Raw genomic sequence first — 16677 nt, 5'->3', positions numbered from 1 at the left:
ATGGATAAACAACAAGGTCCTACTGTATAGCATAGAGAACTATATTCAATATCCTATGATAAACCATAATGGAAAAGAATATATTTTAAAAAAGAATGTAAAAAATGTATAACTGAATCACTTTGCTGTACAGCAGTTAATTAACAGAACATTGTAAATCAACTATACTTAAAAAAAAAGACAGAGTTTATTTAGTACGTAATGGCTACATGTTCTAACAATATAAATGCAGTACTAAAAAAAGTACAGGAGAATGGTGAGAACATATGAAAAAATTTTTTCATGGTGAGCACATATGAAAAAATTTTTTCAAACTATTTTCAGAAATTCTATTGATTGGTGGCAATTGTATTATTCTGAGGCTGTTGTGAGTATAATGTGGGATAAAGCAAATGAGACACATGGTAATTTTTTCTTTAAATGTACTTTTTCTAGCTCCATCTACTGAAAAAGTCTCATAAACACTGATCAACTCAGGTGCAGTGAGCATCCCCAGTGCCCAGACTGTAGTCTTGAAATGCCATTTCGCACTAAAACAAACAAAGACTCTAGAAAATGTTTCCAGGGCTGGGATAGGAAATGTACAAAATAAGCCTCAAAGACTCCTAGAGTGACTCAAAAGGACTCAAAAGCCAGTATGAAGACCCCATCACTGGTCAAAGTTGGTATTATCTGAGTTTCAAAAAGGATAATTGTAGTGGACTAAAACCCATCAAATGTGTTTAACTTCATGATTCAATAATAATATTTTTTTAAAAAGTGATCACCATTGTAAAATAAGAAGGAACCAATTAATTTTTTCAAAACTGGTATATAAAGAATCTAGCACTTTTTCTGCTACATGAAATGGAAAGCCAAAGAGTAGATGAGGAAAAACATATCTTAATAAAATTATTCCAACTAATGAATAAAAATAAATGACGCAATTAGAATCTTACTATTTTTCAAACCCCAGTGAATGAATAAATCTGGCATTAAGCATCAATAGCTACTAACATCACAAAAAACAATCAGACATTATGTGCCACCTGATTAAAGAAAACACCACCATCTATATGTTCAAACCCTTTGGCAAGACTATAATTCTGATCAAGCTTCTGGATCCAGTTCACAATTTGTAAGAAATATAGAGGAAAAAAGAACATGTTGAACATCAACATGAATATACAGTTATCAAAATCTAGACTGTGGGAAACTCGAAAGGTCAAATGACCCAGGTTTTCGAAAAGATAAAGTTTAAGGAAAAAAAATATGGAGGAGGATCTTGTAGATTAAAAAAACTGTTTTATCAAATAAAAGAAAAAACTCCCAATGTATACAGTAGTCTCCCTTATCCATGGGGGATATATTCCAAGACCCTCAGTGGATGTCTGAAATCGTGGATAAGACTGAATATCATTTCCTATTCATACATACCTATGATAAAGTTTAATTTAAAAATTAGGCACAGTAAGAGATTAGCAACAATAACTAATAATAAAATACAAACAGAACAATTATAGCAATATTGTAATAAGTTATATGAATGTGGTAACTTTCTCTCTCTCAAAATATCTTACAAATTTAATGTCTTTTCAATCTTAACTAAGCACCTATCAGGCGCTGCAGCTGTAACTTTTGCAGTTTGAGGTGTGACAGCAGAACACGAATTTCTTTTTCCTTTGTTATAATTTCATGGATAGAAGATTCGTTCTTACTGCAGATCTTAGTAACTGCAGCATATGATTTTTGTTCTTTCCTTACTAAGTTGAGAACTTTCGCCTTTTCACTGAAAGGAAACACTTTGCGGCTTCTTTTTGGCATACCCAAACTGCCAGCATCGCTACTCTTGCACTTTGGAGCCATTATCAAGTAAAATAAGGGTGACTTGAACACAAGCACTGTGATACCTTGAAAGTCCATCTGATAACCAAGGTGGCTACTAAGAGATTAATGGGTGGGACATACTAGACAGAAGGATAATTCACATTGTGGGTGGGGTGGAGCGGGACTGTGAGAGACTTCATCACACTACTCAGAATGGTGTGTGATGAAGTATTTCTGGAATTTCCATTTGTGGGTAACTGACACGGAGTAAAGCAAAACCAAGATTAAGGGGGGACTACTGTATAACCCATAAAACTTCTGTATTTAGGATATACAAAACCTCCCACATATCAGTAACAAAAAGATGGAAAATCAAGTAGAATAAAGGGCAAAACTTGAACACTCAATTCACAGGAAATGACCTAAAAACAGAGGAAAAGGTATAGTCTTATAAATATAGCACCCTATCCTCTAGATTGGTTAAAACTAAAATGACTGTAAGTATCAATTGTTGAGGATATGGAGTAAAAACCTCTCAAACACTGCTGGATACAATGTAAACTGGCATGACCACTTTGGAAAACAGTCTAACATTATCTATTGAAGTTGAAGATATGCATACTCTATAACCCAACAATTTCATTCCTAGTCATATACCCAGTAGATATGTGTGTACATGTGCAGCAAGAGACATGTATGAGAATTTTCATAGGGGCACTGCTTAGAATAGCTCAAAACTGGGAACAGCCCAGATTTTGATCAACAGAATAAACCAGTTTACTTATGGATGTACAGAAATAAAAATGAATGAAATACAACTACACACATACATACATATGAATCTCACAAACATACTATTGAGTAAAGGAAGAATTCTGTTCACATAAAAGAGCAAAAGAATTCACATAAAATTCAAACACAGGCAAAAGAAAACTTGAATTATCAAAAAAAATTTTCTTAAAGGCATGGAAATGATCAAACCAAACTTGGCAGTGATTATTTCTTCAACAAGGGAAAATGTTATTATCTAGGAGGGATACACAGGGGCCTTCTAGGTTACCGGTAATGTTTTATTTCTTGACTTGGAAGAGAGTTACATAGGTGTTCACTATATAATTATTTGTTAAGCTGTACATATTTGTTCTAAATACTTTTGCATAGGTAAATTACATTTCATAATATAAAATTAAAATTTTAAAGCAATAAAAAGGTTAGAAAAAGATCAGTGAGTCTTTGGGGTAAGATGTAAAGTGTAATAAGACAACGTGCTGCCAAGTCAACCTGGCTAAAAAGCAAGACCTAATGCTGACTGCTAGCTATCAAATAATGTACTCTGTTCATAAACAGTTTTATATTCACTTAACAAGTAATTATACTGGGCACTTACTGTGTGCCAGGCATTATTCCAGTGACTGGGAACACCCCAGTGCGCAAACAGTACTTACATACAAGTGTTAGGGAGAAAGACAATAAACAAAACATGGTAAAGGAAACGCTGAGGGTGATGCTACTTTTTATGCAGTAATTAGGAGTATCCTCAGTGATAGCTGGCAACTGAACAGAGAGAGACTTAAAGGAATCAAGGAACTAATCCATGCAAGTATCTGGGGAACAGCTTGCCAGAAAGATGGGAACAGCCAAAGGCCTTAAGGCAGGACCGTGCTTGATGTATTCAAGAGACACAAAGAGGCCAGGAGGCTGGAACGGAATAACTGAGAGGAACACGCAGGAGATGAAGCAGGCTTGGGGTGGTGGTGGTGAGGAGGCAGGATCATGTAGGGCACTGCAGAACTTTCTAAAGACTGTCTCTTCCTGAGTGAGATGAGAAGCCATTTGAAACCAGCAAAATGAGGGGATGTGATTTATGTTTTAAAACCATCGTTGTGGGCTTCCCTGGTGGCACAGTGGTTCAGAATCCGCCTGCCGATGCAGGGGACATGGGTTCGTGCCCCAGTCTGGGAAGATCCCACATGCCGCAGAGCGGCTGGGCCCGTGAGCCATGGCCGCTGAGCCTGCGCGCCCGGAGCCTGTGCTCCGCAACGGGAGAGGCCACAACAGAGAGAGGCCCGTGTACCGGAAAAAAAAAAAAAAAGTGTTTGTTTTAAAGTAGAACTTATACCCTCTGCTGTCCTCCAATTTATAATGAGCACTTTTTTAAAAAGCTGTGCTAAAATACCCTTAAAACCTACTATCTTAACCTTTTTTGTGGCACGCGGGCCTCTCACTGTTGCGGCCTCTCCCGTTGCACAGGCTCCGGACGTGTGGGCTCAGTGGCCATGGCTCACGGGCCCAGCCACTCCACGGCATGTGGGATCTTCCCGGACCGGGGCACGAACCCGTGTCCCCTGCATCAGCAGGCGGACTCTCAACCACTGTGCCACCAGGGAAGTCCTATCTTAACCATTAAGTGTAGCATTCAATACTATTAAGTATATCACATTGTCTTGTACAGTGAGTAGTTTATTTATTTATTTCAAATTTATCAATTTTATCATGTATGGTTTATTTTTTTAATTCTTAAAATTTATTTATTTATTTTTGGCTGTGTTGGGTCTTCGTTGCTGTGCACGGGCTTTCTCTAGTTGCCGTGAGCGGGGGCTACTCTTTGTTGCGGTGTGCAGGCTTCTCATTGTGCTGGCTTCTCTTGTTGTGGAGCACGGGCTCTAGGCACGCAGGCTTCAGTAGTCATGGCTCGCAGGCTCTAGAGCGCAGGCTCAGTAGTTGTGGTGCATGGGCTTAGTTGCTCCACGGCATGTGGGATCTTCCCGGGCCAGGGCTCAAACCTGTGTCCCTTGCATTGGAAGGCAGATTCTTAACCACTGTGCCACCAGGGAAGCCCTGACTAGTTTTAAAGGCTTAAAAAAAAATTCAGACTGGTGTTGGTGTTTCTAGATGAATTCTACTACAACTCTACTATTAAGTTACTATTCAAGTAGTGTACTCTAAAGTTTTCCTACGCCCACTACATGATGGGAGGATTTACATGCTTTGCTAATAAATGTGCATGAAACAGATAGTTAGTGGGAAGCATGAAACAGATAGTTAGTGGGAAGCAGCAGCATAGCACAGGGACATCAGCTCCGTGCTTTGAGACAGCCTAGAGGGGTGGGATAGGGAGGGTGGGAGGGAGGCTCAAGAGGGAGGGGATATGGGGATGTACGTATGCATATGGCTGATTCACTGTGTTGTACAACAGAAACACACACAGTATTGTGAAGCAATTATACTCCAATAAAGGTGCATTAAAAAAATAAATGATAATTGCCCTCAAAAAAAATTTAAAAATAAACCTGCATGAATAATTTAAGTATCAAAAAATTATTTGATGAAATTTATCATCCGGTGGCTGGTTACCATGAAAATAGTGAATATAAATTTATATGACTAGGTTCTAAAGGACCATACAGATTTTTAAGGACCAATATAACTCCTTAAACCCCATTCTCTCGCAAGGGAAATCAGTGCATCAGATCAAACCATCCATATAAGTAAAATATAACTCAAATACAGTAGATCATTAAAAGAAAAAAACATGAATATACTATAGTACCTGATTTTGAGGTGTCAGTATTTCTATTATTTAAATACATGACGAATAAAAGACCTACAGAAATTTGGTCTTTAATTTGACAATATTAACATGTGCTTTTGGAAAATCATCACACATTTTAAAATGCTGCTATTGCATATTACTTGGCAGTTTAAGTAAATGTGATTTTTTTTTTTTTTTTTACCTCTGTGAAGAGACGAGCGTCATCAGAAAGCATATTATAATCCTGTGCACATTTCTTTGCAGAATTCTGCAAAAATTTTAGGAATTCTGTAACTTCTTCATTCACATGTTTTTTCATATCCTGATTTTGAAAAAAAGTAGACATATCTTAGAATAAGAAGCTTGGTTAAAAACAATCACTTCTCAGTTGCTGCACTAATAATATGGACTTAAAGTATCATGTCCAAAGCAGAAATCACAAAAAAGTTCATTCCACAAAAAGAGAAAAGCTAATGACTAATGCTACAATATATGATTAGGAATTAAGAAGCTCATTTTATAAAATGCTCTTAACATAAAAAGGACAAACACCCAAATGGAAAAATAAGCAAACATATAAATATGCAAGTTACAAAAGAAGAATTAGAAATGGCTTATAAACACATGGAAAATGCTTATTTTCATTAGTAACCACTGTAAGTTAATATAAAACAAGAGATTGCCATTTTTTCCATATCAAATTAGAGGCAAAAAAAAAATGTTCATTATTAGTGAAGATATTTTGGAAAAAAACCTTCTTACAGTACTGGTACATACAAATTGGTTTAAACTTTTTTTCAGAACAATTTACTCATGTGTAACTGCAAATCAAAGCCTTAAAAACATGTATAGCTTTTTTTTTTTTTTTTTTTTTTTTTGTGGTACGCGGGCCAGCGGCCATGGCTCATGGGCCCAGCCGCTCCGCGGCACGTGGGATCCTCCCGGACCGGGGTACGAACCAGTGTCTCCTGCATTGGCAGGCGGACTCTCAACCACTGCACCACCAGGGAAGCCCCCATGTATAGCTTTTGATCTGGTAATTATATTTTTAAGAATTTATCTTAAGGAAACAATCATAGATATGAACAAACAGTTTGCAACAATGACATTCAGCACAGCATCACTTACCTAATCGAGAATTTGGAAACTACTTAATTAAAGTAATAATTAACAAAAATTTTAAAGTGGTTACAGGTGCAAGGTAAAGTTCTACTGCTAGTACTTAATATGAACTGGGGTGAAATATACTCAGAACTAGAGCAAAATGCCTCAACTATAATAGAAACAATAGAATTAAAGCACCAATGTTCTGTCAATTAAACTCCTTATAGTTTCCATTTTTATTAATGTGATTGCACCTAAAAACATAAAAGCAAATTTCAAATATTTCCTAACTTTTAAATATTTTTTAACTGACGCTGAAGAAAACAATACATACCAAGTACTGCAAGTATTCATTTTTATTTATTCCAACAGCTTTGGAACTCACAGGGATTTTTGCATATTTAACCAACAAATCCACATAATTCCTCTGCTCTCTCTGTGAGAAACGAGAGAAACGAGGATAAGGAACTCTTGGTTTTGGAAGAAGAACCATTCCAACTGTGGTTTTCACTTTTTCCTTTGCTTGAGTTGCTGAACTAACTGCCGGCTCAGTCTCTACAGAACTTGCTGAGGCATTCAAATTTTCTCCTATACGTCTGGGGAAAAAAAATACAATTTACAAATATGTGCTTTTCACATGAAGATTACTATCATGAAACTTCATGATTCTCAATCACCAGGGAGAATACAGAGTGATTAACAGAGTAAATTCTGGATTATTATCTAACTCTGCCACCTGCATTTTGATGTTTAGCCATTCAGTATAAATTAAGTATTCTGCAGGATAGGATCACATTACAAGTTTACCTTCAATTACCTGATGGAGAGGAAGAGGCAAAATCCTTAGACAAGTTATTCAATTTGGAAGCTTCCTCCCTTTATTGAAGAGGGGTAAATCACTCTTGCTAGTTGTATATGCAGGTATTTTGTGTTTACATTTTATTACAATTCAAGTTGTTTTTTAATACATAAAGTCTTCAGCAAGATATATCAGTTAATGCAGTGAACAAAAGCCACTAAGAGCAGGATATGTTGGGGTCACAAACCTGAAGTTCACAAATTCACTGAGATTCTAAATTTTCTGGTTTCCTCTGCTTTAATTATCTCAAGAATTAAAAAGAAAATCCCAACACTCTGTGATATATTTTATGGAAATAACAGTGGTTTTAGAAAAGTTGTATAATCCTCTATCACTCATGCACATGGCTGAGTTTATGGAAATGTCTTTATGTTTTGTATAGATACAAAAGAGAAATCTTGGCACATCTGTAATGAAATACACTACAGGAAAAACTGGTGAGTAGCTAGAGAACCTGTTACCCTGTCTGTTTATGAAAGGCTACCCCAAATTTTAAAAAAAATCACCTTACTACCCCAATTAAGGTATATGAATACAAATTTCTTATCTTGTAAATAATCTGTCTCTATTGCTGCTATTCAGTGTTATAATCTACATTTTTCATAAGAAAGTCTTAAAGTACACAAACACACACACACACACACACACACACACACACACAAACACACACACCAAACTACATTTCCTTAGCCTCTACAACTTCAATTTCCACCACAGTAATGATTTGGTTCCAAATTAAAAAGGGTGAGTTAAGCCCCATCCAAAGCTACCATTAATTTGTTTTAGATCAACGTTAAAATATTAGAATAAATACGATAAAAATTCCAAAATTCTTTAAAAAAAGACTTAGAGCCCTCAAGTAAGGCAAAATATTCAAGATTACTCTTTTAGAGCTAAACTCTGGATGTAAAACTAACCAAGAGAACAGGTTAGTAAATGGAAAAAGAATTTTGGAAATTAAAATAAGGATGCTTAGATTGGCTCTGAAAATAATACAGGTGAAAGAAGACATACTTAGCTACTAAAGTTTCTCCAATAACTGCATAAAAATAAGCATATTTTAGGTTAACAAAATGAATGTTAACTGCTGATCTTGGGAGAAATGTATTACAGCAAATTGATTTCTCACTAGAAAATGTCTTGAGAGCTATTCAAACCTAACAGTATTGTGTCCGCAATTCTTAACAATACTGCTTCACAGCTGTCTCTCTGAATATGAGAACATGTCTGTCCTTGTGACACAAACTGGCAAATTTAATTAAGCTGCTGTAGCAACAAGATGCTGACTCAGATATGCCAGAGTAGGAATGTCAAGAAATTCTAGCAGTTTAAATTGGCTACATTCAGCAAAGAATGAAACGGCAGCACATCAAGATCATTTCTGTGTGCAGCGCTGTCAAAATCTTCATCAGGGTGCAAGCCAAAAGCATCTGATGGGGTTTTTCTATCCACATTTACAGCATTATATTTTATTTAAGTTGATGGTTTGAAGTTTTCTCCCTTCATTTTGTCAACTCTCCTTTTTTACTTTAAGTCTCTATGAAAAAAAGGCAGAATTCAAAAGTTTTCGTTTCCTATGCTTTAAGTCTCCTGGTTTGGGTAGCTTCTTTAGCCTCCATCTAAAGTCTACCTGTACCTCCTGAATTTGATTTACTTATATACATTAAACATGTTAAAATTTCTTCTTTTTCTTCTTTTTTGTGTATTTGAAGCTTCTTTCCCCTTTGTTGGATTAAAACTCAGTTATAAATATGAATAACCAGAAACTAATTTTTTTTTTTTTAATTTTGGCTGCATTGGGTCTTCGTTGCTGCGCACAGGCTTTCTCTAGTTGCAGCGAGCAAGGGCTGTGCAGGCTTCTCATTGCGGTGTCTTCTCTTCGTTGCAGACCATGGGCTCTAGGCACATGGGCTTCAGTAGTTGTGGCACGCGGGCTCAGCAGTTGTGGCTCGTGGGCTCTAGAGCACAAGCTCAGTAGTTGTAGCGCACAGGCTTAGTTGCTCTGCGGCATGTGGGATCTTCCCGGACCAGGGTTCGAACCCCTGTTCCTTGCAATGGCAGGCGGATTCCCAACCACTGCGCCACCAGCGAAGTCCCCAGAAACTAAGTTTTAAAAGGCAAATATTTACCTTTTAGTGGAGGGAAAAGGGTTGAATAAAAACCTCATATTGTTGAAAGTAGCATAATTAGAGGTATCAATATTTTCCCAAATATGTTTTTATAGAACACAAAATACAAAATTAGGGCTAATAAATTTACATTCTTCCGAGTCTTTTTTTGTTTTTTTCTTCCTGGTTTTTTCATCAAGAAAACTGTGGTAATTTAATATAGTCTGAAAATCCATTCTTACTATAATAAAACTAAAGGTTAGCAAAAAAGACTAGAAACATACGAAATCAATGACTTGTGTCTTTATTTCTTCTATGCTAAAAGGTGTATTATACTAACAAATTATTTTGTGCTATATAGAAATCTAAAGAAAAACAAGTGATATTCTAAGAAAAAAAGATTTTAGGTGTTGAGTGTACTCAACTTCCAGTAGGATGTCCTCTCCCTTACAAATTTCAGACTATAACCCACGCTTGGGATATGCTGAATAGAACCGGATTTGAAAAGGACCATAAAATAATTAAGAAGCAGTAGCAAGGGACTTCCCCCCAGTAGTTGAGAATCTGCCTGCCAATGCAGGGGACATGGGTTCGATCCCTGGTCCGGGAAGATTCCACATGCCACGGAGCAACTAAGCCTGTGCGCCACAACTACTGGGCCTGCGCTCTAGAGCCACAACTACTGAAGCCCGTGTACCTAGAGCCCGTGCTCCACAACAAGAGAAGCCACCGCAATGAGAAGCCCACGCACCACAACAAAGAGTAGCCCCCATCCGCCACAACTAGAGAAAGCTCACGCGCAGCAACGAAGACCCAATGCAGCCAAAAAAAAAATAGATGCTCATTGTTTGTAACAGTAAAGGAATGGAAACAACCTAAATGAGTATCAGTGGTAGCAATTAATTGATTCCACTAAGAAATACCACTGTCACCAGAAAACTAGGAGGAAAATTAGAGTGCGATATCTCTATGGTCAAGAACTCATTGATGATTTTAAGAGGAGCAGTTTTAGTAGCCTAGTGAGGGCAAAAGGCAGATTACAGTGGAATGTTCAGTGAAAGCAAGTGCAATGGGATATGCAATAAAGGGAAGGGTTTTTTTTTTTTCCATCCTGTTTTTTTTTTTTTTTTTTTGCAGTACACGGGCCTCTCACTGTTGTGGCCTTTCCCGTTGCGGAGCACAGGCTCCAGATGCACAGGCTCAGCGGCCATGGCTCACGGGCCCAGCCGCTCCGCGGCACGTGGGATCTTCCCAGACCGGGGCACGAACCGTGTCCCCTGCATCGGCAGGCGGACTCTCAACCACTGCGCCACCGGGGAAGCCCTCCATCCTGTTTTTTAAATTGATTCTCCAAATCTGTCTTTTGGCTGGAGAGTTTAATCCATTTAAAGTAATTATTGGGAGGGAGGGACTCAGTGATGTTATTTTGTTAATTGTTTTTGGTATGTCTTATAGATTTTTTGTCCCTCATTTCCTCCCAGGAAGCATATACAAGTATTTAAAGAAGTCTAAGTACAAATGAGAGAAGAGCTAAGAAAGCAACTAGGAGGGAATGTGGAACCCAGGGACTGAGATGGGACAAACTTGAGCATGTTTAAATATTGGTCAAGAGAGAACAAAGAGGGACTTCCCTGGCAGTCCAGTGGTTAGGACTCTGCGCTTCCACTGCAGGGGGCATGGGTTTGATCCCTGGTATGGGAACTAAGATCCCACAAGCTGAGCGGCATGGCTTAAAAAAAAAGAGAGACAGGAGTTAAGAGGGTTTGCTAATTGACAGAAAGGGTACTGAAAAGGCAGGAAAAGATGGGGTCTCATTCCATGCAGAGGTTACAAGTATGATTCCTCCATTGCAAAAGGAGTGGAGAAAGGATGAAAGTTAAAAATTAAGCTCCCCTAGGGGAGCTCCCCAATTCCTCATTTGGCATATTTTCACTGCTTTCTAGTAAACTTGATTAGTTTTAAGATTCATCCACAATAGAGTTGAAACAGGTAATCACAAAGGAAAGAAGAGCTGTTACAAGCAAGTAAGCAGTGAGAAGGGAAAATCATCACTTAACAGGCATTTTCATACCAGAAAAAAACTCTATGGCAATTTGGTGGTATCTATTAAAATATAAAATGTTTATAGAATCTGCCCAAACAATTCAATTTCTATGAATTTATCTTACAGAAATAATTACAAGAACTTTATAAATGTTACTGTTTAAAATTCCAAAGAAAGAGGAACACAAACATTTTGCAATGTAAAACTAGCTAAAAGAATTAAAAGTATCTCTCTATAGTAAAATAATATGCAACCATTAGAAGACTGAGTTAATGTAGAGGCACAAATACCCAAACTATTATTTTAAATGAAAAAAAGCAAACTGCAAAATAGTTTTATAGTGTTTTACAGCATTTTACAGTATTTATGGTGTGATTCCCCCACCCCTCCTTTCAGCCATGCCACACGGCTTGCCAGATCTTAGTTCCCTGACCAGGGATTGAACCCAGGCCCTCAGCAGTGAAAGCACGGAGTCCTAACAACAGGTCTGCTAGCGAAGTCCCCCCATTTTTGTTTTAATATGTATCTGTTCATGAGTGGAGAGAAAGGTCTAGAAAAGATACATATGCACACCAAAGGAGTGGTCGCTTTTTGGTACTGAGTTCTTCTATTTTTTAATTTCTACATTTCTATAATTTGAATTTATCATGGTGGGATACAGATATATACAAAACTTCAACTATCAGGAAAATAACAATCAAATATGGAAATAAATAACCAAATAAATAAACGTATTACCTGCTAGATAAAATACATAGTTCTTTTAAACTGGAGCCATGGAATGATCTTTATAATTTTCTCGAGAGAAAAATGTCTTAAGGCCATTTTTGGGGGAAACATCCCTGTAAAACAAAGTAATTTACTTGAATTTGACAATTCAAAATTTCATGCTAGATTAAACAAGCACAATGGTACAATTGTAATTTAAAACTACACGTCCCCTACATCCCCTTTCCAGAAATCACCTCTTAATAATTTTAATTTCATGTGTGAGTTTAGATGTTTTACTTCTTGGATAGTTTTTAACCTAGGCCCATTCTGAATTCTCCATTCCAACAATCAGCCTTGCTTTTCCTTTAGTACCCAACTAAATGCCAGAGGATACTTGAGAGTTAAAGATAGAACAGACTGAAGTATCATAAAGGGTCTGTCAGGGGCAAGGCTCACCTCAGGCTCTGTGGCATAACATTAAGATGTTTGATTGCTGAAGAAAGTGCTTCTTAACCTATTTTTGGTCTCATTCACTATTGTGCTCAGCCAAAAAACACTACAAAGACTGATTATCCAACGTTTTTTGTTAACTTGGCAAATGTGATAAATGGTGTGCCTCTACTAAAACTACTTGCAAGGTCCATATATGATTTTCTATACTGTAATTAATTTACAGACTATCATACTATAGTCAATGCTTTCTGTATAGTAAGCATCCAATAATGCTGGTTGAACGAAAGAATTTAAAAATTAAACACACTGAGAACAATTAATCTAGGGAGAACAAACATTAGAAGGATTCTGTAGAAAAGGACCATTCCAAGGACTGTAATACTGTGCAGAGGCTCTAAACCACGTCTGGTTTCACAACGTCAATGATATAGAAGAGCATCTGTCCTGCGTTTGAACACATTTTTTATGGCAAGGAGCATAAATGTGCGTACCTCTTAAAACTTACAACAGAAAAATCTAGTCAAATGGCACCTTGTGGCTGGCCCATTACTAAAATGGGAAATTCCTCGCATATTTGCTCCATACTCATTTCTTACTGTTTTAAAGGTGTTTATCTAAAAAACAATAATTAAGGTATTAACGATAAATCTAAAAAGTCTTATTTGTTATGCACCGGGGTAGTTTCTTAGTACTTGCTATTGTGCTGTATCTGTGACATCTCACTAAATTCTAAAGTTTTTGCATAACATACAAAAACAAAGTCATGGGCCTCAGGAATTGTGAGCTCCTTGGAGGAAACACTGTTTTCAATAAACAAATACTTATTGAACACATACTGATTGTATTTATTTGATAAACTTGACATGTTACACTTTGTAAATTTAAGGTGTACAGCATGTTACTTTGATAACATTTCTATATTGTAATATGATTGCCACTGAATCAATATTTATCACATTACATAATTATAGACAATATCATTGTCTATATGCATTATACTAGAGGATGTAGTGATTGAATCTTCTGAGTCAGGTACTATTTCAGTCATCTTTGTAGTCTCTTGTAACTTTTGTATTCTCCTCCCTAGCAAAACTCCTTCGCTAGTAGAGTAGATGCTCACTAAATGTGTGTTTAAATTGATCTAAAGCAGCACACACATTAGATTTCTACATAGCCACCATATTACTTAATAAAGTTCTCTATTTGTAAAGTTCTCATACACTTCTAAAATAGTCTACGCATTTACATTATCACTTGATATAAATTCCAATATAACAAAAAGAAGCTTGCCTATTCTTAAAAAAAGGTTGTTGAACGCAGGAAAGTTCCAGCATCTTTCCTTTACTAAGATCAACAATAAATACATGATGGAGTTATACCTAGAAGCAATCTAAGTGCTGAATTGTTATCACTTTAGGAGAGGAAGTGCAGTCAAAGATAACTCAAAAGTGCCAAGCAGGTGTAGATAAGAACGGGGTAGGGCTTCCCAGGTGGCGCAGTGGTTGGGAGTCCGCCTGCCGATGCAGGGGACACGGGTTCGTGCCCCGGTTTGGGAGGATCCCGCGTGCCGTGGAGCGGCTGGGCCCGTGAGCCATGGCCGCTGGGCGTCCGGAGCCTGTGCTCCGCAGCGGGAGAGGCCACAGCGGTGAAGGGCCCGCGTACCGCAAAAAATAATAATAATTAAAAAAAAAAAAAGAGAACGGGGTAGATGAGAATGGGGTAAACTCTAAGCCACTGTACTTATCTTCTTTCTGTTTCCTCCAAATCTCTCCAGGCCAGACACCCTCCTTTCCTAATGCAGACACCAGACCCACTTCAATCCTCTTTAGATTACAAACAGATGTAACTCACCAGTTCAGCCTTGGTTCACCCATGGCCATCATGGAGCTCATATTCCTAGATTTCTGCTTCACTCTAGTTCACAATTCTGCTGCCTGGCAGTGTAGGCTCCTAAGGAGGCAGGATGTCTCTAGAATTTTCACTCAACTGAGGAAAAAAACCAAAGGTCAAGAACAAAAGCAGGTGATTGGCTGGACCAGATACTGTTAACTCAGATGAGTCAAGAACCTGTTCCTAACAACCACCCTCAATCGACACAGACACGTAAAATAGAAAAGGGCAGACAGGCGAATATTCCCAAGGTCTTTGAGGCAGAACAGCGAAGCTAACATAGGATCAGTCCTTCTCCATTTAACTTATTCCAGGAACGTCACGAAAGAAGACCGAAACAGAATGGTGTTCTCATTGCTCACATACAAGATCCCAGAATGGGCTGTATGTCTTGACTCAGTCCCCTGCCCCGACTCCCTTATTGTCAAAATAAATCTTGCTTCCATTTTCCCAACCATACATTATTATGGGGCAGATTCTGGCAAGCAACGAAGGACAAAAGCTATCTGGATGTCAAGAATCTTTCAAAGAGAACCTCACTTTTGGAGGAGACTGAGGGCCAGATAACTTAAGTGACATTTCACGGGATCAATTAGAGGACTCACCAGCACTAGAAATCTGGCTTGCATCTGGCCTGAACGTCAACACTGCATGTTCAGTGCTTCTCCTGCCACCCCGTGCGGTTAGAGAGTTTGTGAGCAACGGACAGTCAAACGTAGGAGTCGATCTCTCAGTAGCGGGCGGGCCTCACCTGCTCCCACTTAATCCACCTCCCACGCTTCTGCCCGGTGAAGGGCTGGGGCGGGAGAGCCGATGAAGGCACAGGGAAGGCTGAGGGAAAGGGAACCAAAGGAAAAACAAGGTTCTAGAAATGCTGTAAATCGGTGAGCAAAGACAGGGGAGGGGACCGCGCCAGCACCAGGTGCGAAAGGTCCTGGCCCGGCCTAGGGGCCGCCATGTTCCCTCCTCCCGCCCCTCACAAGCGCGCCCTCCCCGCCGAGTCTCTGCAACAAAGCAGCCTTGCCGCCCACCTCGTGGTCCGCGGCGCCTCCGCCCCGAACCGCGACCTGTACCCTAGCGAAACAATCACACGCCAGTACAACGCACACCTCTCTGTCGCGCGCCTCGGGAAGGCCTTATTTAAAGGACATGGCCGCGCCGCCTCGGCCTTGCGTGATGACGTCATCAGCGACGCAGCGGGCGGGGCCCGTGCGACTCGAGAGGGCCGTCCCCCGCCTCCCCCTCCTCCCCCCGCCCCCTTCCCGCCTCCTCCCCGCCCCCGGACTCTTGGTAGATTCCGCTGGAAACTGTGAGACAGGGGTTGCTGGAGTTCACCTTGAGGGCTGGGGGGCTATGTATTGTCCTAGAGAGTCCTCGACCTCGAGGAGATCATAAACTGGAAGGAGGACAGTACAGTACAGTACTGGAAAGACCCAGACTTGGTTGTGACCTTAAGTGTCTTAACTGACTCATCAATAAAATGGAGATATCATAAGCACCTACTTAGCAGGGTTTTTTGAAAGGATTAAATGAAATAAGGGATGAAGCTGTGCTCAGCACAGTTACCTGGCACGCAGTAGCATCTCCACTCCATTCTCCTCCCATTTTAGATGTCATTTTCTACCAGCGGTCACTCTGGCTCTTACACTCACTAAGTGTAAGATTTTCACTCACTCAGGAAAGATTTATTGAGCACTTATAACTTGTGCTTGGTGCTGCGTACACATAGGACTCGGAGCCAATACTGGTTTTTCCAAGAGCTTTTGATCATTGGGAATCTAAGATATACACATTAAATAATTACAAAATAAAATACAAAGTGATGAGCTACATAAGAAAGGTATTATAGAAAAGATTGTGTGAGTTCAGGGAGGGAGAGAAATCACTAGTGAGAGAAACAGAAAGCAGCTTTGACTAGCTAAAGACATCTACTGAGCACTTATATGTCAGTTACCACTTTGGGCACTTGACATGTCAGCCTATTTGAAGAATTTGAGGTATGTGGATGATGGAAAAGGATGGTTCTAGATAGAGACCAGCACAGGGAGCTGCATATACCTACTGCATGAACAGAGTCCGGTTTGTGTGCTAGCAGGAAAGCATGTTCTGAAGTTTAGAATGATTTGTGATACTGTTTAAAATTATGTTTACATAGAAATCACACGTATGT

The 16677-nt window shown here is 38.9% G+C and overlaps 1 protein-coding gene across 1 annotated transcript in view; it reads right to left on the bottom strand.

Annotated features, from left to right (window-relative positions):
- ICE2 (interactor of little elongation complex ELL subunit 2) overlaps positions 1-15676 on the bottom strand; it is a 91118-nt gene extending 75442 nt beyond the window's left edge. The window contains 7 exon segments of the mRNA XM_032622615.1: positions 5541-5660; positions 6777-7038; positions 12192-12222; positions 12225-12295; positions 14469-14603; positions 15113-15338; positions 15539-15676. Of these exon segments, the coding sequence (XP_032478506.1) occupies positions 5541-5660; positions 6777-7038; positions 12192-12222; positions 12225-12295; positions 14469-14509 (525 nt within the window). The 5' untranslated portion in view covers positions 14510-14603; positions 15113-15338; positions 15539-15676.
- Positions 15677-16677: the final 1001 nt, after the last annotated feature.

The sequence above is a fragment of the Phocoena sinus genome, chromosome 2 (assembly GCF_008692025.1).
Source record: "Phocoena sinus isolate mPhoSin1 chromosome 2, mPhoSin1.pri, whole genome shotgun sequence".
NCBI lineage: Eukaryota > Metazoa > Chordata > Mammalia > Artiodactyla > Phocoenidae > Phocoena > Phocoena sinus.
This window is presented reverse-complemented; position numbering and strand designations above follow the sequence as displayed.